Source organism: Numenius arquata, chromosome 17 (genome assembly GCF_964106895.1).
Source record: "Numenius arquata chromosome 17, bNumArq3.hap1.1, whole genome shotgun sequence".
Classification (NCBI taxonomy): Eukaryota; Metazoa; Chordata; class Aves; order Charadriiformes; family Scolopacidae; genus Numenius; species Numenius arquata.
In genome coordinates, this window is record NC_133592.1 from 7,483,145 (window position 1) to 7,504,738 (window position 21,594).

General features: G+C 51.3%; 3 protein-coding genes across 4 annotated transcripts; 1 reads left to right on the forward strand and 2 right to left on the reverse strand.

Annotated features, from left to right (window-relative positions):
• The first annotated feature begins 19 nt into the window (after positions 1-19).
• Positions 20-3,717, forward strand: MRPS7 (mitochondrial ribosomal protein S7). Its single transcript, XM_074160405.1, has 5 exons — positions 20-88; positions 464-655; positions 973-1,036; positions 1,941-2,108; positions 2,927-3,717. Exons 1-5 carry the CDS (start codon positions 33-35, stop codon positions 3,146-3,148), a joined length of 702 nt encoding a protein of 233 aa, XP_074016506.1. The 5' UTR covers positions 20-32; the 3' UTR covers positions 3,149-3,717.
• MIF4GD (MIF4G domain containing) lies at positions 3,588-10,177 on the reverse strand. Of its 2 annotated transcripts, XM_074160406.1 has the most exons (6): positions 10,068-10,177; positions 7,827-7,963; positions 6,944-7,053; positions 6,499-6,654; positions 5,670-5,762; positions 3,588-4,898 (listed from the first exon to the last, which is right to left on the reverse strand). In XM_074160406.1, exons 2-6 carry the CDS (start codon positions 7,906-7,908, stop codon positions 4,671-4,673), a joined length of 669 nt encoding a protein of 222 aa, XP_074016507.1. In that variant the 5' UTR covers positions 7,909-7,963; positions 10,068-10,177; the 3' UTR covers positions 3,588-4,670. The 2 variants fall into 2 exon arrangements, with proteins under 2 accessions (XP_074016507.1, XP_074016508.1); XM_074160407.1 differs by lacking the exons at positions 6,499-6,654; positions 10,068-10,177.
• An 886-nt stretch (positions 10,178-11,063) lies between these two features.
• On the reverse strand, positions 11,064-20,637 carry SLC25A19 (solute carrier family 25 member 19). Its single transcript, XM_074160404.1, has 7 exons — positions 20,553-20,637; positions 20,142-20,288; positions 19,477-19,632; positions 18,527-18,697; positions 17,366-17,549; positions 16,079-16,209; positions 11,064-14,886 (listed from the first exon to the last, which is right to left on the reverse strand). The coding sequence occupies exons 2-7, from the start codon at positions 20,265-20,267 to the stop codon at positions 14,686-14,688; spliced, it is 969 nt and encodes a 322-aa protein (XP_074016505.1). The 5' UTR covers positions 20,268-20,288; positions 20,553-20,637; the 3' UTR covers positions 11,064-14,685.
• Positions 20,638-21,594: the final 957 nt, after the last annotated feature.

Sequence of the window (21,594 nt, forward strand, 5' to 3'; positions counted from 1 at the left end):
CCCCCTCCCCCTTCAGCGGGCGCGGAGGGAAGATGGCGGCGCCCAGCGCGGCGGGGCTGAGCCGGCGGCTGCGGGCCTGGCTGCCCCGGTAAGCGGGACCGGGGGAGCGGGCGGGGTGTACGCTGTACCCGGACACCCGCGGATAAGCCGCCCGCAGCCTGGGACCTGGCGGTGTCAGGCCTATGGGGAGTCCGGCCCGTGGGGACAGGCAGGGCCTGGCGGGGAGGCCTGGCTCCGCCCGTCCGTCTGGGGTGGGCATTGTCTGACAGTTTTGCAGCAAAACTGTGGGCCTTGCTGTTGATTTCCGCCTCTGGCTCTGCTGCGGGAGAGAAGCAGCGATGGAGAGGAAGGCGGAGACGCCTCTCGAGTGTAACATGTCCTTCTGAGATGCGTTCACATTTCTCCACACCCTCCTCACGACAGATCGTGTCAATTTACAGCCCCCCGCCTCTTGTCTTTGCAGGCTGACGCAGGTGAGATGGAGTCGCTACAACCCCAGTTTCTTAGAGCCAGAAGTGAACAAGGAATTGTTTAAGAAACCTCCGGAGGAGCTGACGGAGGAAGAAAAGGAAGAACTGGAGCTTAAGGCTGTTCAACCCATAAAAGCTGCTCCTCCCACGGTCTCCAGCTCCGTGTTCAGCGACCCTATGATCAGGTCAGAGAAAGCATCATCTCCACCGCTGTTACAGCTAGGTCCTGTGGAGCAAAAGTGCTTGGGAGCTGTGCTGTCCTGCCCTCCTCAGCCTCCACTTGCTGTGCCACGTTTTCTTCTGTTACAGCACAATCCCTTTATTCAGGTTAATCTTTTCCCACAAAGCCAGTCCATTGACTGATGGTGATTACAGATAATTACAGCATATCTAGCAGCACCCAAACTTAACCATGGGAACAACACAAGGCAGGGGGGGGCTTATTTCTGTAGGTGATAAAATCAGAATTTAAATCAGATCGCATTTGGCTTTGTGTTTACAGTAAATTCACCAATATGATGATGAAGGATGGAAATAAAGTGCTGGCCAGAAGCCTCATGGCTCAGGTGAGAACTTAAGTTTCTTCTCACTATTATGTTAATATAAAATGGAAGGCTGGGAGGTCAAGCCCATTGGAATTAGTACCAGAACTCATGTCATCTCTGCGTCCTAACACATTTCCCTCTGCACACACAATACACCATTATTTACCTGATCAGCTGTGCATTTTGTACAAGCCCCAGCCTCATTCATCTCACAGACCAAGTTGTGACAGCGTAATGGAGAACATTCTCTCTCCACTCTTTATTGTTCTTGGACCTTATGTAGAATCATAGAATCACTTAGCTTGGAAAAGACCCTTAAGGTCATCGAGTCCAACTATTAACCTAACACTGCTAAGTCCACCACTAAACCTTAAACTCAGAGTATACCCTTAAAAACATAATTTTCTCAAAATATCTTCCTTCCAGCTCTCTTTCATGCCTTATCTTCTGTATAGCTTGTGTCACCTATATGATATAGCTTTGACCCCTGCTGTGACCTATCGTGACTGATACTAGCTGGTGGTCCCATCTGGTGTGTTCCAGCCATTGAAATGGGGACACACCTTGCCCAAATATTCCCCAAGTAACTGCTGATTCCTTGTGATAGAGAAACACTCAGGCTCTGGGCTCTTCAGGCCAGGCTTTGGAGGGGAGGATGCTGAGTGCACATAGACCTGTATTCCTGTCTCCGCTTTGTCCTTGCCCTTCCCGGGCTCCTGGCCCAGGTCTGTGCTACTTGGCTCCCTCACCCCAGATGCAATGTCTGATAAAGAGACTGAAGAGCTGGAAAAGGGTGAAGTAAAACATGAGTTAGAAAATCCCCAACTGGCCTGTTGCCTATAGGGCGCTTGTAAAAGTGATGTAGTTTTATGGAGTGGGATAATCCATCTGTTCTTCATGTCTCCTTTCTTGTTTTTGCCCCAAGACTCTAGAGGCCATTAAGAGGAAGCAGCTGCAGAAGTACCACAAAGCTCCAGAAGACGAGAAGGAGACAATTGAATGCAACCCTTACGTTATTTTCCACCAGGCTCTGAAAAACTGCCAGCCCATCATTGGGCTCAGCAGCATCACAAAAGGAGGCAAAACCTACCAGGTGAAAGGGGGAGGCCTGGGAGCACATCTGGTCAGGAGAGAATTAGCTAAGGAAGCTGATGCAATGGTTTCCACCCCTTCAGCGCAAGCTGTTCTCTCCTTGGAGAGAGAGCCACTTTGCAATTGGGGTTAAAACAGCACCTAGAAACCCTGTCCAAGGTCAGGCCCCCAGCCTGGGAGAGTGGCAGTCCCCCTGTCAGCAGTGGTCTCTGCTTTGCTGACTAGATAAGAGGAGTACGCAGCAAGCATTGTCCAAGGAGACAGAGATCAGTGACAGGCAGCAAAAGACCTGGCAGTCCCAGGACTACCATTCCCATCCTCTCCGCTCTACCACGTTGCTTGGGTAGAGGTCCCAAAGCCCTGGGGTAGGTCAGCACAGCAGGAAAGGTCAATGAGATACAGCATCATGTTTGAAACACAAGCAGAACCTGGCTCTAAATATGGCTTCTGCAACACTCAAGATCTGATGGAGAAATGAAATGTGGAGGCATTTCCCTGTCATTCCATGCAGGGGAGTGGTGACCACCTCCCACTTCTGCCAGCCCAATCCAGTTCCCAAATAGGGCAGAAGTCCTGACAAAGACCAGTGTCTGCCGGCAGTAGCCAGGGCTGATCAGAATTTCCATTTTGGTAGCAATGGCCAGTTTCTGTGGACAGAGGAGGTGAATTGGCACAGATCGACTGCTGGGAGCTGGTCTCACTGCAGAGAGCAGCATGGTGTAAATCTGCACGTGTCCAGCTGGACTTGTATGAATGCTGGAGAAGAGCAGGTTACTGCACCCTCACAGGGCCATAACTTATGGTTTAAACCTTTCGCAGGTCCCGGTCCCTCTGAAGGACAATCGGAAGCGCTTCCTGGCCATGAAGTGGTTAATCACTGAGTGCAGGGAGAACAAGAACCGTAGGACGATGATGCCTGAGAAGCTCTCCCAGGAGCTGATCCAGGCCTTCAACAATGAAGGGCCCATCATCAAGAAGAAGCACGTGCTGCACAAGATGGCAGAGGCCAACAGGGCTTATGCCCACTTTCGCTGGTGGTAGGGACTCTGTGTGCACGGGACACGATGCCACCATGAGCCCCACGACCTGGAGAGCAGAGCCCCAGGGCCACCTGCTTCGGAGAAGCTGTGGAGAAGAGGGAGAGGTGGAAGATCCCTTCCAGACAGCTTCTGAACAGCTTCCAGGGAAAGCCCATCCCCACAAAGTTCATTTCCTTTGTGCTTGTTTGGATGGGGGAAGGAGGAATCTGAAAGAGTTGCCAACCCCTGCACGGACGCTCTAGTTATTTCTTAATCATTTTCCCGTGAAGACAAGCCTTAGATGTTTTTCTTAGAGCAATGCTGTACAAAATAATCTTCCACTTACCTGTTTCCTGGGGACTTTTAAGTCTCTCTGCTCCTGTATTCAGCAACGTTTTTGGCTGCACAGCTAAAAGCAGAGCTGGATTTTTTTCTATACCATAACCAGCCTTAGCGTGATTGGCACAAAAGGCAATAAAAGGCCCTTTTTCATTTCTGGTTCTGGTCATCAGCAACATTGTTTGCACAGGTTTGATGCGAATGTTAACACAAAAAATAAAACCAGTTTTGTGGGGACGGTTTCTCGATTCCAAACCTTTGCCTCTGTTGTTTGAATCTCACACAGCTTTTTCCAACTACCTTGGTTGTGTAAAGCCACGCTGAACACCATGCTGAACACTGGAAGAGAAAACAAGTATCACAGCCTTGAGGCTACAGTCAGGAGCAACCTTTAAGTTGTTCATAGCTCAGCAGCTGCATAGAGAGAAAGCGGGTCACGCGTTGGTGGAAAAATTTTATTAGAAAAAAATCCTTCAATAGACTATTTTGTTTCCTTTTTTCCTCTCCCTTTCTTATAAGAAACATACCATAGTGGAAATTCGCTAAATTCTGAAAAAATCCATGACAGTTACTGTATAAAACTTATAAAACCTGTTGGTAGCTATGTGTGCTGAGGGACCTGTCTGTCCTGCTGCAGGCTGCCCTGTGGCAGGTATCGGTGGCTCGTGACCCGTGGGGGAGGCTGTGTGTGCAGGTGCAGCTGCTGTGCTAGAAGGAGTCTGGGAAAAACAACACTCGGTTGAGCTGTTTGTGAGGCTACAGCGTTTTCTGTGATTTGTTCCCAAGAACTAGGTACAACATGAGCTGGGAAAGATTTCCCCTCTACCTCCCGCGGCTCTGCTGGCTCTCGGGTCAACCAAGGTGCTCTCACAGCCTACGCTGTGCCTGCCTTAACACCCACGTAAAACACTGGTTTGAGCTAGAATCCTTCCTTGCCCTCTGCTGGCAGTATCCCAATATTAGACCAAATCAGTGGGAGAACTTGCTGGGTTAAATGTGCCCTGCCCTTCCCACCTCCCCCAACCTCCAAAGTCAGGCTAGCACCAGTCACAGCCTGGCAGTTACTTGCCCAGAGGCTCTAGTCAGTATAAATCCTATTTACAGGAAGTGCTAGAAAAACATTAACGTGAAAAGCAATTCAAACTTGGTATGAAGCTTGCTGGTGAAAGTGCTGGGGACATCTCTCCACCGCTGCTGCAGAGAGGTTAATCCGTCACTTCGCTGTAATAGTATTTCTGGGCAGCGTCCGTCATCTTCCAGTCGGCAGCCCGGAACTCGATGATCTCCAGCAGCAGGAGCTGGGAGAGGGAGCTGAGCCCCTCCTGCAGGAGGAAACCATCTCGGAGGAGGGAGAAGAGCTCATCCATCCGCTGGGAGTTCATCTTCTCCAGCTGCTCACCGATGCGATGGAGCTGTAGGACCAAGCAGTCCACCTTCAGATGGAAGAGAAGGAGATGGATGAGTACAAAGGAATAGGGAGCTTTGGCACATCTTTGTGGAGGTCCCTATCGGTCACCTATGGACCAATTCATCCCGTTCCCTCTGGTCTGGATTTCCAGCAGGTGATGGCTCCGCTTCCTCTAAGTCGCTGTGATCCAGGAGGCAGGAGAAGCTGAATGTCTCTCCTGCCAAAAGCACTGGAAAAGCACATCCTGAACTCTCCTGCCAACTCTCCTGCCTCTCAGACAAAAATGCCAGAGAAATGCACCCACAACAGGTGGAAAATCATTAGTTTTCTGCAGGATGAGATGGAATCACGGAGACAAGGCTGAAGCCGAAGCCAGAGTAAGGAGATGCCTCCAAGAACAGAGGGAGGTGGCTGGAACACAAGCTAAAACTCTGAGAAAGTCCATTTTTTTGCAGGAAACGGGCACTAACTGGGTCTTTGGAAAAGAGGGGAAAGTCAATGAGCTGCAGGGGTGGGAGGACTGTGCTACGATATAAAAAACCCTAATAGGGCCCCAATAGGGAGAAAAGTTGCCCTGAGGGAAGACACGCAGCCTGGGCCAGGGAGTCACAACCTGCACCTCCATCCTGCTTCCTTCCGGGCTGCAAACCCTCCTGCCCAGTGGGTCTCCTTCAGGCACACACCGGGGAGGCAGCTCTCTGCACCAAGATGCGGAGACCGCATCCCTGCCCTGGGCTGTGGTGTTTGCTGGTCCCTGGCCGGACAAAAGGACCGCAGCCTTCTTCCCTGCACTCACCTCCTCCTCCTTCTGCAGGCTGTCGGGCTGCGCCAGCCGGAACAGACAGTCGTAAACGGGGTTCACCAGAGCCATCATGGGCATGTTGTTCACCTGGAAGGAGGCAGGAGCCATCATCAACCTGGGGCCAGAAAGGGAGGAGTCTGCAGCTATTTTAAATAGTCATTCTCCCACTGCTCTTCAAAGGAGAAGGGAACAGAACTCAGTTGTGCTGCCAAATGTTGTATTGGTGGGATTTACGTAGGAGACCAGACGTTCAAGTCTCCTGGAGCCAGAGAAGCTGAACAAATGATGTAAAAAAACATCTATTTTTAAATGCAGGCAGGCAGTGATGGGAAATACGCTTGTTGCAACAGCATTTTTCCTGCCTGCAGCTCTCCTTGCATCATTTTTACATCTACTCCAAGCAGGCATCCCAGTACACACACTGCAGCGAAGGCTTGCAGACAACCCCTGTCAGTACGTGGGCTAGAAATGACGCGAGCACTCACGGTTTCCCCTGGGACCTCATGGCAACTAAACTAGTTCGATCTGGGACATTTGGGAGCTGGCAAATCAGGGGATTTCAAACACTGGGTACAAAATGAGGAAGCTCAGACTCTGCGGCTGTTCCCAGAGACAGCTCTACCTCTCCGAGCCTGTTCGCTTGCCCATAGGTAGCACCAGCCCCGGCACCATCCTCGTGCTAGGAACCGGCTCTGGCCCCCCACGGCCAACCCACGGCCCTGGGGCTTTGTACAGCACCCATCCAACACCCCTGCCCTGACATATTTGGATGCCCAGGCCCTTCTGGGCCCCCTGGGCAGCAGCTCCTGCTCCAGCTCCTTACCCTTAGGTAGTCAAAAATGTTGCAGATGAAGGTGACGTAGCAGATCCATGCCTGGAGCGAGCGGGCGCGCAGGTCCTCCCTGTCCTTGTACTCCTGCTGCAGCCGGTTCAGCAAGCTCCTCCGGAAAACACTCTGGCCGACTTGTTTGCTCTCTGCCTATGAGCCCACAAAAGCGGGATGGAGGGATGAAACAGGGGTGTGAGAGGGGTGGGGGAAAGCTGGCGCTTGGGTGGTGCAGGACCATGCTGAGACCCTCCCGTGATTGCAGGAAAGCTGTAACCAACAGCCTGTGCTCGCCAGCTGCTCGTCTGGGTGCTGGCACTGCATAGGGCAAGCAGCAGAAGAGGGAAGCTGGCAGAGGGGTCAGAGCGCAGGGCTGGGACAAAGCTTAGGGACAACCCGCACAGCTTAAGTGTTTCTCTGCCAGGTCACAAGGAGCTCCCACCTGGATGATGGTGTAGCAGATGCGTCCTGCCTCCTTGCTGAACACACAGTCTTTGAGGGACTGGTCCACTATAATATTGGCCACTTTCTCCAGGTCCACATTGCCAGGGTCTGTGGAGAGGAGAAACACTGTGAGAACCCAGCACCCTTTGTGCCCTGCTTGCTTTGGGGTACCTGGAAAGCAACCAAGGTCAGCGCAGGGCTTGGTACAACCACGTTATATGTTGCAAAACTTCATGCTCACTCCTACATCAAGAGCCACAGCTCCTCTTGCACACCAGCTGCTTTGGAGATACCATCTTCAGCGGTGCATGGTCCTCCCAGGCTTGAGACACAGCCATTGTGATGGGAAAGTGATAGAGGAAAGCAGGTAATGTGGGGAAGCACCAAGTTGATCTGAATCTGAAATCCCAGCACTGCCTCAAAGTTGGGTTAGTGGGAGCCACATGTGCAAACTCCTGCTGGGCTTTGAACATGACCAGAGAGCAGGAGACCCCGGGGACCATGAGGATGAGACAGCCCCATAGGGGTATGGGCCAGAGAGCAAGAACTAGGGACTGCAAAGGGGTGAGAGGCCAAATCTAGGGAGAGACGCTGGGATGCAGCAGGAGAGGAGGGTACCCCGAAATCAGGGAAAACCAAAAGGATGAGAACCAGGAGCTGAGTTTGAACAGCTGCAGCATTAAACGTCGGGGAGAAGGTGAGAGAAGACAAGAAGAGGCAGGGAGCAAAGACCTTCCTGGAGAAGATCCACTGACGGGACCTGTTTATGAAACAGCTTTTGTACACATAGCAATTGCTGTTCCTTAAAGAGGTCCAAGCATCCAGCCTTATCCACCAGCCAAGCTGCATGTGGCGGAGAAGCTCGTAAAAACCCTGCTGACCTTTGAGGGCTGTTTTCAGCAGCTTCTGAGTCTCGCTGTCAAATGACTGTATTTTGTACTCTTCTTTGCCTGTTTCCCCCATGACTGGCTTCCTCCAAGGGCAGGAGTCTGGGCAACGGATGGGCTAGTGACAGTCCCTGGGGAAAGAGCAAACAGAGCTTAGTTAGACAGAGGCAGCCCTTCACCCAGCCGTTTGGCAAATCCCGCCTAGTGCTGGAGCACTGGCTGTTACCCTGACAGCCCCCACTCCAAGGAAACTCCTCTGTTATTAGGGCACCCAACTGTGGCCCTAGATTGGAGCAAAACCTCACTCCCACATCTTTTTAAGCCTTGCTTCCTACCAGCCTATGATTGAACTTCATCTTCAGAGCCTTTACGTTTTTCTTATATGAAAAATGTGTTTCAGTCTGTTGATCTGCAGGTTCAAAGCAGACACCACATCAAGGCAGCCCCAAAATACATCCATCTCCCCTCAGAAGGCTTCCCTGTGGCCATATCACGGGGAAGCACACACAGGAGCACCCCGTGGAGCTGCTTGCTTGTGCCTTTGAAACACCAATTCAGCTGGTTTTGCACAAAAGCCTGGGTAGAATCAAACCAGCACCAAAGCATCCAACGCACACTCGGCAGAGCGAGCAGACCACCTCTCCCGCGCTGGAGCCAGGCTCCCTCCGCTCCCTGCGAGACACAGCAACCTCTGCAGCCAAATCCCCGACCCCAACAGCTCCCGTCTCACCCCCCTGCAGTCAAGCAGAGCTCTCTGCAGTACCAACGGTGCTCCTAAAGTCTCTAGATTAATTTTCTTCTGCTTCGTGATACAGTGAAGGCAGCAAGAGGGTACGCACGGCACAGAGAGAAGGGCTTGCTTTGACACGCACACGAGACGATTTGCCGAATGCAAAATGCCAGGCTGGCCAGACCCGCAGCACAAACGGGAGAAGGCAATCAGCCAAATGAATTTTGCCAGCTTGTCGAAATTCCTGGGCCATTACTCACCCCTCTCTGCAAACAGGTCCCTGCCCGGACTAAAGCCGAAGAGACCGTCGCCCTTTAGAGACACAGGACATGTACCACAGGCAGCCCGACCCCTCGGACACACCACTTGCCATGAAGCCATGGCACAACGTATAGTAACCCAGAGCAGAAAGCAGACCTCACTGGTGGGTAGAGGCCCATCTCTGCCCTCCCCACAAGGCCCAGGGCAGATTTTGCCCCTGTGGGGTGACAACCTGCTCACACCGCTCTCGCAGCCAAAGCTCTCACCTGCGCAGGGTTCCCTGCCCTGGGTCCTGCACAGAGGTTTCTTGTCCAGATGGATTCCCAAGCAGCTGGGTGACCTCTGTGCCGTGTCTTGTTAGCAAACACTTTCCCAGCCGACCTCTCCTCCTTCTGCACCGTCTCTCTCCCTCTGTACCTGCACTCACACCATTCTGCACTGCCAGCAGAGCGGCCCAAGCTTGACAGCAGCCCTGTGTCCCACCAGCAGCATCACCACGCAGAAGGAACCTGGCAAGAGCTCAGCGCTGCACGCAGCAAAGCAACAAGTGCCCAAGCCCGTCCGGCAGCGTTTCTGCCACCACCGCCCAGCGCCTCTCCCGGAGCATCCATCCCCACGGCTCTGGGGACGGGCACGGCTGCTTTGAACTGCTGTGCCAAATAACCCTGCCCAGAGCAAACCACGACGCATAAAACCAGCCAGGCCTCGTCTGTGCTAGAGATCCCACTGCCAGCACCACCTTGCCTGAAGGGTTGGTGGCAGTGGGTGACACGGGGCACAGCGTTATCCTCTGTGAGCGGTCCCCACTATCCGAGCTCCCCCGGGGATTGATGTGGTTGGGGTTCGCGTCCTCGATCAGCCGGCGGCTGTGCCAGGGCCCTGCCCTGCGGGGCTCACACCCGGCGGGACGGGCTGGCCGTGCCCCGGCCGTGGCCAGGGAGGGAGAAGATCAGCGGGTCGGGTCTCCTCCGCCTCCCCTGAGCATCCGCCCGCGCCCGACCGGGGGGCACCACCAGCCTCCCGGGACCCCCGTCCCATCCCCGCCCAGCCGCCCCCTGCCCGCGGTTCCTCGGCCACCGGAGCCCCGCGGAACCCCCGCCGCCGCCTCGCCTCGCCTCAGCCCCGTGGGGGAGCCGCTCCGAAGGGCCCCCGGGACGGAGGGGGCGGCGGATCCCGGGGAAAGCAGCCCCCCTCCCGCGGTGTCGCCGGGGAGGGCAGGGGGAGCGGGGCGCAGCCCCACCGACCTGCCGGCCGTCCCCGCTGCGTCCTCGGGTCGCCGGGGCATCGCCGGAGAGTCCCGGGCCCCGCCGCCCCGGCCCCGGTTTCCTCTTAGGTCATTTCCTCGCCCCAGCCGGGGGAGGGACGGGCCGGGACGGGGCGGGAGAGCGGCGGCAGCGCCACCGCCTGCGAGCGCCGGGCCACGGCGGGGCTGAGCCCCGGGCACGGCCGGCAGCCCCGCTCACCCCCCCCCCCGCCCCCCGGTTCGCCCCCGTCCCCGCGGGGAGCCCCCGCCGAGCACCGGCCGGGCTCTCCCGGGGAAAACCGCAGGGCTCCACCGCTCTCCGGGCGGAAACCGCGTTTACTCCGCCCTCCCCTCAGGGCCAGGACGGGCGGCAGCCCAGCGGTGTGAAAAATCGTTAGAAAATAAAACAAATAAAAAACCCAGGAGAGGGGAGATGCACTAAACCAACTCACTGCAACCAGAGCCGAGCGAGGCGCAACAGACCTCACGATTTTTCTCTATAAACACCCAACCATTTCGCAGGGAAAGACCCCTCGGGGGTCGAAGCCTTCACAGCCTTCAGAGGACGGCAAAACAGCCTCAGGAAACACGGAATGAGCAGTTGGGGAATATTTCCTGCAGTGCTGCGTGGCCTGGCTGATACAGAGCCTGAACTCAGCCACTATGGGTGGGTGGCTCCAACAGTCCCCCTTGGGGACAGCGGTGGGACCCCAGGGGCTGCACAACCCCCCTCAGCCGATCCCTCTTGGTGCGGTTCTCAACAGCGAGACCCAAAGTGTCACCCTGTATCGCAGAGGGGACGGGGGGGCTCTGCCTGATGGTGATGAGCACCCAGAAACCAGCCACGGGAAGGGAAAACCATCCAGCTCCCGCTGCCCCAAACTCTGGGCTCCAATTATCCTCCCTTTTGGGCAGCAGGAGGGGCACGGCCGCCCTGCGGGGTCCAGCTGAGCGCAGGCACTAGGAGGAAAAGAATAAACAAACTGCGGCCAGACATGAGCATAACAAAATCTTTAATGTACCTTTCTCAAAGGTAGGCACGCGTTGTGCGCGTCGTGCTCGGGTGCCTTCAGACAACAGCAGCTGCAGAAGATCCACCCAGGCAACACAGCAAAATGCCACAGAGAATCGCAGTTCTACATCACAAGAGAAACTTAAACCCAAATCGAACACAACCTCTTCCAAGCCCGACTGCAAAACATTCATTTCTTTTCAAAAGTGCTGCTACGCAGCTCTGGACGAGCAACCTGAGAATAGGAGACAGTGCATCCAGCACACAACTTGTGCGTCGATGTTCTCCCGTCCCATCGGAGCGACGGTGGATCCCCCAACAACCACACCGCAACCCGCGTTGGACGCTTTGCCCGCTACAGTGCTTTTGGATGTTCTGATGGTAAAAGGCACTAGAAGAAAACAAGCGCAATTGGGGGACGGCTTGTGAGGCGAACTGCAGGCAAGGCAAATCCCCGCTGATAGGATTACACCCGAGTGAAATCCCAGCCACCCCACGGGGCAAACCCCGGCGCAGTCTCACAGCCGGTCACCCACCCACCGCATTGAGTCACTTGAAGCTGAACCGGTGCACGCGCTTCCCGAGAGCGAATCTGTCCCAGCGAATGGGAGAACAAGGTGACTACACGTCTCCCGTCTCCCGCTCCTCTAATTCCAGCATGCTCAGCGTCAAACGGCGTGTGTTTTGCCAGAGCAGCACCAGAAATAAGACCTCTCCTCCTAGCGCTTTGCACTAAACCAGTCTCATTCCCAAAGAGAAAACAATACTCCTGTCACAGTCCTTTCCCCAGCAGCGACTCCCACTTAGCAAAGTGCAAACTGGAAATTTAGGAGACAGACGCTGCTGACCAGAGGTGAGTGACGAAACGACTGTCAGACGCAACTTCTAATATCACAGAGTTGAGGTTGGCAAGTCTTTCTCCTTCACAGGTGCCTTTATGGGCCGGTAACGTTATAACTAAGATCCCAAAGGTACTGCATACAAACCAGGGCATGTGCCAAAGCCCTCCGACCAGGGAGTGTCTCTTCCACAGCCTGGGCCAGACTGGCACAACCACCTAAACTCCAACTTTGCCATCTGTTGGATGGAGGAAGCTCATTTAATGCAGAGCAGGGGAAAAAAAGCTATCCCAGAGCGGAGAAGCTGCTCTGTACTCCCCATTGCTGCCCTCTCTGCAGAGCAGCCACGTTGGAGGCTCCTAAAGCTGTTCCTCAATCTCCACAGCACACTCGAACATCATCTTAGCAGAGCAGTTTTCTGTTCTTTATTCTTTGCCACTGTGGGAACCAAAGCAACTCACCCCCTATTTCAGAGACTGCGATTCCCACTGCTGAGTTCCAAACCAGTTTCCTCCTATTTTGTGCAGTTTAACAGCAGCTCTTTGACATAAAAATGAAAAACAAGAGTCTTGTAATGTTTAGACAGGATGGATGAGTCCTGATTGCCTACGGAAGCCCAGGTCAGCACAGAAAATTTTCTACTGCGGCCAGTCCTGTCCCTGCTAACCATGACACCATTCCTCTCCACCAGCAGCCAAAAGAGAGTAACAACCCCAACCTCTTTGTGTCTGTTTTGAAATGAGACATTTCTCTCCCTCGGAAGGATGCCATGAGGCTCAGTTCATTACGGGTTATGATGTCTTTCCAAGAACAGATAAAAAAATAAACAAAGGCAAAACATTGTTAAGGAGATTTTGGGGGAATCTCAGAAGAGCCTAAATAACACAGGAAAATGCCAATAGGATTGAGGCACTTTGAGAAACTTTACTCCACATTCTTTGCATTTTCTCCTCGAAGCAAAAATGCCCACAGTACAGGCAGCTAACGCTCCCTCCTGGAGACTCACACATCAGTCTCCTGCCTGACACTGACACCGCTCAGTGAATTTAATTTTACGTAGCTCTTGAAGTCACCTGCAGTGAAACAGCCACTCTGCACTCCAAGATCTCAGACCACAGCAGACACAAAGTTATCTGGCCTGGGCTTGCAAGGAATCTCTCTAGATATCTCAGCCACCAGTGAAACAGCTGCTCTTTAAAAACAGCCTCTCACAATAGTTCGGGATAAGTGAGCAGCGCTGATACGCTCCAAACCGCCAGGAGAAGCTGCGTCAACAGAATGGAATTGGTCACGCTGGAATTTGGCCAGGCCATGTGGGATTAACACCCTGAAAATTGCAAAAGAGCCACAAAAAGCTCTGCGTTAAGAGAAGAACCATCAAACCATCCTCTAAATAACTGCCGTGCTCTGCCCTATCCACCACTCAACAGATGACTAAACGTATCACAGCAGCTCTTCCTTGGAAATCTGCCTTCCACACACTGGTCCAGCCACACCCTGCTCACCTTGAAAAAACAGAGAATAAAAGAGGAGGAAGAAAGTAATTTTCCTTTTCCCCTGTTACGTAAATCAGAAGAGTCATTTGGATTTTTTTTAACCGTTCACAAAACCTTTGAAACTCCAGAAAAAAAACCTACTTCTCCAGCTCTAATTCAACCATCCTTTCTGTCAAACACCCGGCTAAGCCAACCGATTCCAATTTGACATTCAGTCCTCTCGCTTCAGCTGATCTTGTCAAAACATCTGTTAGCACCAGTATAGGACTGAGGTTCAGAAATGTTTTGAGGCCACTACAGAAACACTTGCTAAAAACATTCAAAGGCGGTATTAAAAAAAAAAAAAGACAGACATTTACTAGTTTCCACAGGACTTTTCCTTCATTATTCCAACTTAAGACTAGATATTTCTAAAACTCTACGCAGCATTTGGTTACTCACTGCATTGATGCAAAGAACCCTGAAGTAAGAACTGGGCTTGTGCGTTAAAACCCCTTAGAGTGGGATTCTTAACCTGCAGGTCTACTCATAAAAAGCATGACTGAGACCATGTAAGAGATGTATGCCAAGACACACAGGAAGAAAAATGGGCACTTAGGATACAATCAAGCTCACGAGAGTTAAAGAAAGTTCAGGTCAGCATGATCCACTAGAAGATTCTGTTTAAGGTGGCTGAGAATGTGTGGCCAGCGAGTGGGAATCAAGAAGCAGCAGCTGGCAGCAAAGAAAAGGAAAACTGAGGTTCTGTGCACGCTGAAGAGGTTTTAACTGACTTCACAACAGCAGGACAGAGCTGTGCAACACAGAGAAAAGAATATGGTGCTAACAGCAGGCCATACGCAAAGAAATAAAGCTGTGCAGAAGCAGTGATAGGAGGTGACGTTATGTTGGTTAAGCAGCACTTAAGCCAGGATCCCCTCTGTGTGATCCAGGGCAAGCACAGGAATTCACCCGCTTTATTGGGTGGCTTTTCAGAGCAAAGCCTCTGGAAGGTAGTTGTCTGCTTGGCTCCTCACTCCTCCCACCACGTGTGCGCCGATATTAGAGGAGACAGAGAAAAAAAGTGCTCAGCTGAACAACTTTCAGCAAAGCAGTTCAGTGTCTTCAGCAGAACTGCAGTCGCCTTCTCCTTCTGCTTGGTCCCAGGAGGTGATTTCCTACAGGCTGGTGGAGCTCTGGGAGCTCTGATGTTTCCCACAGGCTCACGGCAGAGCAAGGCCATCAGTCTCTCCTCCTCCGGGAGAACACCAGGTAGCCACATCCATGCCCCTTTCAGCCCTCCTTCCTCGCAGTGCTGTCAGGGCTCTTCAGGGCACACAGGAGGCTGCAGAACAGCTCATACCAAAAGAAGATAAGGCCAGTAGAGACAGCAGCCTTCAGCAAGCTGGGCGAAAGGCCCTTAAAGAATCCACCCGGGCCTTCCTCTCGCATGATCTGCCTTACACAGTCCAGGAGACCCCTATACCTCCGTACCTGGGAGAGAAACGGCAAAAAGATTACAAGAGAAATCCAGGACAGCTTAACTGGAAAAGAACACAGAGAGCCCCAACAATACCAAAGAAACATAACCTAGACGTGCAGCCTGGAGATACCTTTCTGGCTATTATTGTAACTAACTGAAAGCTTCAGAGAGTCAGTTTGCAGAATGGGGTAAAGGAAAAGTACGTATTTTGCGTCAGCAATGGCTTACGCAGGTCATTCTAATTGGATGGCCATAAAATCTTGTATGTATTATTTATGGTGTGAATTTGTGAAGTCATTATTTCAGACTGCTGCTACTGTTTTCCACCCCCTTCACTCTCTAAGGAGGGACATCTTTTCAGTTTTCTGACAGAAAGAAAACAAAGCTACAGCCCTTAGAAGTCTCTAAATTAGCTATCTGCCTGTCATCGTGTCACACTGTGAAGGTTTAACATCTTGTGACATACCAATATTAAAACCAAATTCTGTACCTCAATGGCAGAGGAAAAGCATCCAATGCAGTGGGTTAAGACTTCAAACTCCTATCCCATTTCATGAGGTACAGACTGATTTGCTTCTCAGATCCAATGAATTTGAAGGAAAAAAGAAATTTTCCACATTTCATGGAAGAAGAGATAGTTCCTTGAAAGATCTGTATTCGTCTTACAGTGTATTTTGAGGTGGTAAGGATGTATTTAATTTGCTTTGAATTTCAGGTTGTTCTGCTATAAAGACACAGGCTGAACTCTTAGTGCTCATTCCTCGTATCAAAATATTAATTGCAGAAAAGGATCCTGATAGCCGGGTGATCCCAGCATAAAGCTAGTGTCATCCTCTGCTAGTAATTTGGTCCTGAATCAGAAATAACAAGCTGCAACTAGAAAAGTAAAGTATATTGAAACCCCTTTGCTGCCTAACTCATCCCCAGCTCCAAGACAGTCAACGTGACAGAGATGGGTAGAAGGCAGAGCACGGATATGTGGGATAATGTCATTCAATGAACCCAGTATATTCATGCAGCTATTCCCAGTACGAAGCCAGACCAGCGCTCAGCTCCCAGAAGTTCCCTGGGAGCTCCCAACCCGAACCTGAACACAGCAGGTACCACTGGTGAACAATCACTGCATTCTGGTGATGACTGGCTTTGGATTCTCTCGATGCGAATCCGTACTTATGAAAACCACTCAATTCCAACACTTCTCACCTGCCCAAAGGCTGCCCGGGCATGCTCAAAGCCCCCCACTTGCAGTCGTTTTTTGAACAGGTCAAAAGGGTAAGTGAGGGTTTTGCTGATGATTCCAGCGCAGCTGCCACAAACAAGGTTTTTAACGTTGCCTGAGAAGCAGAAAGGGGAGAGGATAGCGGGGAAGGAAAAAAGAGGATTAGCAGGGAGTTCTCATTGAAGATCATGAGAGGTAAGTTAAAATCACTTTTCAAAAGACTTAAGGCCAAAAAGGCCCTTTAAAGTTACACCACCTCTTCTGCATAGTTTGGCCCACTGAACCTCAATCCGTATCTTCGGCATCAGGCTTGCACTGTCCGTTGGAGCCAGAGTGTAACAGCTCTTCTTGGTTCATTTCACTGATTTACCCTTTTGCTCTACCAAGCGGCATTGCACAAGAAACTCCCAGTTACCGGAGAACCTGGCACTAGTGGATGGACAAGTTTTCATGCCCTCAAGTAAAAGCCCCGGCACTGGAAATCTTGCACTCCTGATTGCTCCTACTGATGTACTCTGGAGTAAGTCACAAGCTGACACTGCCTGATGATTTCAAAGGCTTGTGGAAAATGAGTTTTGTGATATTAGACTTTTTCCTGACAAACATTAGTTCCCAGCATCAGCCTCTCCCACCTAAAAATACGTAAGCAGACATGATATTGAAAAATCTAGCTCCTCTACTGAAGAAATTCCATCGAGGAACCAAAATACGCTGATGCTGCATACACTGTTTCTCAGGGAGGCACTAGTATATAGAACTGTCAAGGTGACAGGTCACATCAGGATGAGGTTCTCTTAGAACGGAGCTAGAAATCAACATAAAAATATTGAATCAAGAGCTTGGTAGTTTAAAATTAGGCTAAATGGATCCTCCTCTGTACCAGCTGTGCTGGAATCTGCAAGCAGGTTTCCTGAGGAAATCCAAGAGTCCTGTCTCCGCAGCACTAATAAAATAGAGAAAGATTACGCCAGCACTGTCTTCTTCCCACAGCATCAATAATGTGACGCAGCTCAAGAGAGTACCCTGGCCTGTGACACTTCACTTTCCCACCCATTCACATTTCCAACATGGTTATTCCATAACAGGAGCTGTTTGGAAATTTCACTTTTGCAATATCTGTGCAGGGGTAAGAATGAGAGATGGGAAACGGAGACACTTTTCAGATGTTGTATCAAAAAAGGTGATAGGACAGAAAACTGAGCTTATGTCAGTCTCCAAAACGAGCATTCACCCTCTCTTTCTCTCCAGATAGCACTGTCCCAAGTGCCTACCTCCTTTCTTGCCTTCAGTTGGAATCACCCATTCAGAAAACTGTTGCAGGATGTTGTAGAAGGAGAACTGGAGACCAGCATATGGGAAGATAGCAATGATTGTTGGGGTCAAACCTCTATAGAAAGTCCGAGGCCCTTCTGTCTGGTACATCGTCACCACTGCATGGCGAAGGTTGCGATAGATCTAGACAATAAAGGAAAGGCTGACTCTCTAGTGAAACAGGCTTAGAAACAGCAAACCAAAGGTCAGGTTATTTCCCAGTAACGAGGGCAGGCATTTCCCACTGCCCAAAATACAACTGACTGATTTTCAGCACACAGCCACGAACACTGTGATTTTGTACATCTTCACGCAGTATTCTCAGCTAAGCCCTGGTGACTCTTACAAGTAAACTGACAACCTAAAACTGCCTCTGAGCCACAGGAGACGAACTGAACGAATGGTCGACAGCTCTGCACTGAAAGTCCTGGCGTGACATTGTATCCCACATCCAATCTGTGCTTCTGAGGGGAAGAAACAAGGCACAGAGCTGAGAGCTGTGGCCTGAGACCACTTGCATCACAGACATGATTATTTATTTTTCTCTGAACAGCTCTGCTTGCTCCTACAACAGAATTCATATGATATATATTGTGATTCTACTGCAGGCTAAGTCAAAAACCAGAAATGGCTCTGATACAAACCCATAAAAATCTAGGTATTACAGACTTAATTAGCATGGAGACCAATTCTTGCACAAATAAGAACACGAAACACAGGTGAAAGGTAACTGGTTTCACGTATCACCCCCATCATTATCTAAACATGACTCTGTGCAAGTGGAAAGTTTCAAACGCAATGTTTGACAGCCTGGGGAGTGCTCCTATAAATGGACAACAGCCAACATGAAAATTGAGTTATCCTGTTAAGGACAGTTTCTCCTTTCTGGATCACCTGTCAGGAGTCAAACACAGTCAGGAGCAGCAAAACATAATTAAGAAAGCTGTGTCAACAGCACAGAGGATAACTTGGCAACAGTGCAAACATTGCCCAATAACAGCACCTGCTCCTTTATGCTAATCCACAGACTGTTACGTGCTTTTCAAACCTCCTGTACTCATACACATGAAATACTGCTACTGCTCTGGATGATAATTTCAAGCATTAATCCCCAACCATACCTTAGGCTCACCCTGAGCAGCAAAGCGGGTGCGCAGCGTGTCGACAGGCTGAACTGTGACAGTGGCCGTGCAAGCAGCCAGTCCTCCACAGACGAAGTGCACAAAGGAATCGCGGGCATCATACGAGGTGACGTTGTGCACCAGTTTTGTCAAGCTTTCAAACGCCATGAACTTACAGAAACAAACACACACAGGGCAAAGGAGTCAATCCTTATCATTGACAGGGATCTCCCACTCCTCTCTCATTTCACCAAAAGAGCTCCACCCACCTCTTGTAACCACATTCCCTCTCTGTCCTTGGAAAGTCCTTCCCAACTTGCAAACTTTCAGAGCGTGTGCTCAAAGAATACCTTGTGAAAATCACTGAGCAGCCTGGGGAATGCTTGGATATTCTGACCTCTGACACTCTGCTAAGTCTTGCATTCAGGTTTGTCAAAAAGCCATTTTAATGGTGTATGTATCCTGAAGAGTATTTGCTATATTACAGATATGCTTCCCCTTATTCTTTCAACCACTGCTCATTAAACATGTTGTTAATACTTACAAATTAAGCATAACAATGCTGTGTAAAATACCATCATCAGCTTCATTGATTTTTTTACTGTTAGGGCGACAGCGTGAACCAAAGCAAAAAACTACACAGGCTTGGAACATGAACAGCAAAGCCAAGTATCAGGACCTAACAAGGCTTGTCTGTGACACCAGACACAAACAGAACTCAGTTTGCTCCAGCTCTCCTCGAGCCTGGCCATTCAGCAAGCTCAGGAATATTAGCTTAAGAACGATACATCAGCATTATACAACTACACGTCTTTGAAACTGGAGCTGGCGTGCATCAGTACAGTTTAAACCTGGACCTTTCTGCATCTGCCCACGCAGCCAGCCTGAAGAGGAGCAAAGCAGAGCCCTATGTATGTACGCTGGGCCTGGATGATGTCTGGTCACCTTACCTGAACGGCTCCGTAGCCAACTGAAAGGAACTGAGCAGGAACATGGCCCTTCCAGAAGGCTCTCAATCCCTCTTCCTGGAAGATGCGCTGTACAGCTTGCAAGATGCCATGATACTTAGCCCCTGGGCTTTTGGAGGAGAGCTGCTCGATCTGAAGCTGGAGGAAAATAGAGAAAATATTTTCAATTCCATGTCACATTTCAACAAGGTTCAAGTGTCCAGTTCAGGAATTCACAACCCTGTCAGCCAACCGATGCTAAGAGATGACATTCTGCCTTCCCACAGAACCACATTGAGAACTGACTGGGATGTTATTTACGTAGGGCTCTAAAAGAATAAAAACATGCAGGCAACACAAAAGCAATCAGGAGGGATGATGGTGAAATTCAGTCAGATAGCGGCGATCATTCAGAAAAAGAGGAAGAACAAACTACAAAAAACCACAAGATCCCATTCAAACATATAAGTTAAGTTATATAAACAGAAGCGGTGGACACAAGATAGCCCTACTGCCTTGCATAACCTGTATACAATGTAGGTGAGTGCTGACGGGCAGATTTAGTGCTCTCTGGTTTCACAAGTGACCAGTTCACCCAGGACAAGAGCAGCTCTGCTCCGTAACAGGCTCTCTCACCCCTGTCCACAAGCATGCCACGAGGAAGGTACCTGAAAGCGGATCTTGATGACATCCAAGGGACTGACAAGGACCCGAGTGACGAAGCCAGATGCTGATCCTGCTGCAGCTGCTTCTGCCGTGGAGACGCACTTGGCCTCGGGGTCATAGCCCACCATGCCTCCTGGTGTCCCCGCAGCCTGAGCAGGGGGACAGGGGCCCCGGTGAGCCCTCTCCAGCCAAGAGGCTCCTTCCCACACCAAGAGTCTACAGCCTTGCTCCCCTCACCTCACAGACACCCCCCATCCCAAAGTTCCCCTCACCCCAAAGGCCCACAGCCTCCCCTCACCCCAAGGGTCACACAGAACCCATTCACCACAAGCCCTACCCCCTCACCACAAGCCCTACCCCCTCACAAGCAGTCTCCCCTCTCCCCACAGCCCCCTTTGCCCCACGACAGGTACCGGAGGAGGAGATACGGATCCAAACCGCGGGCGGGGCCGCCGGCCGGTGCCTGACCGCGGCCACGGCCGCCCCACCCGCCGGCGCCTCCGCGCCGCACTGCGCCTGCGCGCTGCCGCGGGGGGCGCTGGGAAACGTAGTCCGGCAGCGGTGCCCCGGGGAGCGCGGTGCCCGAAATGGCGGGGGCTCGGCCTCGGGAAGCAAGGCCCGCACGGAGGGGAGGGCCCGGCCTTTCGGTGGAGCAGGCGACCGGCAGTCAAATAAACCGGGATTTCGGGTATTTTTGCAGCTCACCACCAGCTTTGCTGACCCACAACTGGAAAACACCTGTGAAGGGATGGCTTGCCTACAGCAGTTCTCCCACCACGGCCTGGGCCTCGACATTATACAATCGCAGTCGCAATAGATGTTTTTCCTTCTGTAAACCACAAGGAACGGAAGATTCTTCTGCACTTTTCAGTAGATACCCAAGGTACGAATAGGGCACAGTTTTAGAGCAACATGTTCTGTTAACAGCATTACAAAAAAAGCCAAGAACTCCAAATCACACTGCAAATGACCTCGATGTTCACTGACACAAATTAAGAATATCCAGGCATTTCTGGGCAGCCACAGACTCCTTGACATCATCTGCATTTGAGCACAATGACTGAAAGCAACCGTTAAAAAAAACCAACCCAAACCCCTCGTAAGCCTTTCCCTATCGTATATTAAAAATCGACTACAAAATTCACAGGCACTTCCTGAACACAACTGAAGGCTGGGGAGGAGCCGCCCGCACACCTTCCTCCTACAGTGAGCAGGCCCATGTTTTGGGGCAAGAAAACCTGAAAAAATGATCTGCACAGCAGCAGTGGAACTGAGCAACAGCTCCCGTGACGGCCAGAGCCACAACTGCTGGGCTTACACGAGTCCGTCTTCTCCTCCAGCCTTCAGCGAGGAACCCCAGCAATACCCGCTGCATCTCCTCACGACGCTTCGGTCCGTACCATGGGGGCACTGGAGCAGTTTGGTAAAAAGCTTAGAAAAAAAAAAGCAAGGGAG

Excerpts from the sequence above, each read along its gene's own strand:
- MRPS7 (XM_074160405.1), top strand. The coding sequence starts at position 33 with ATGGCGGCGCCCAGCGCGGCGGGGCTGAGCCGGCGGCTGCGGGCCTGG. Across the intron at positions 656-972 it reads TTCAGCGACCCTATGATCAG|TAAATTCACCAATATGATGA; the intron begins GTCAGAGAAAGC and ends TTGTGTTTACAG. Across the intron at positions 2,109-2,926 it reads AAGGAGGCAAAACCTACCAG|GTCCCGGTCCCTCTGAAGGA; the intron begins GTGAAAGGGGGA and ends AACCTTTCGCAG.
- MIF4GD (XM_074160406.1), bottom strand. The coding sequence starts at position 7,908 with ATGGGGGAAACAGGCAAAGAAGAGTACAAAATACAGTCATTTGACAGC. Across the intron at positions 7,054-7,826 it reads GCTGAAAACAGCCCTCAAAG|ACCCTGGCAATGTGGACCTG; the intron begins GTCAGCAGGGTT and ends TCCTCTCCACAG. Across the intron at positions 4,899-5,669 it reads GCCTGCAGAAGGAGGAGGAG|GTGGACTGCTTGGTCCTACA; the intron begins GTGAGTGCAGGG and ends TTCCATCTGAAG.
- SLC25A19 (XM_074160404.1), bottom strand. The coding sequence starts at position 20,267 with ATGGTGGGCTATGACCCCGAGGCCAAGTGCGTCTCCACGGCAGAAGCA. Across the intron at positions 18,698-19,476 it reads TTGGCTACGGAGCCGTTCAG|TTCATGGCGTTTGAAAGCTT; the intron begins GTAAGGTGACCA and ends TGTTTCTGTAAG. Across the intron at positions 17,550-18,526 it reads CTGCTCAGGGTGAGCCTAAG|ATCTATCGCAACCTTCGCCA; the intron begins GTATGGTTGGGG and ends TTTATTGTCTAG.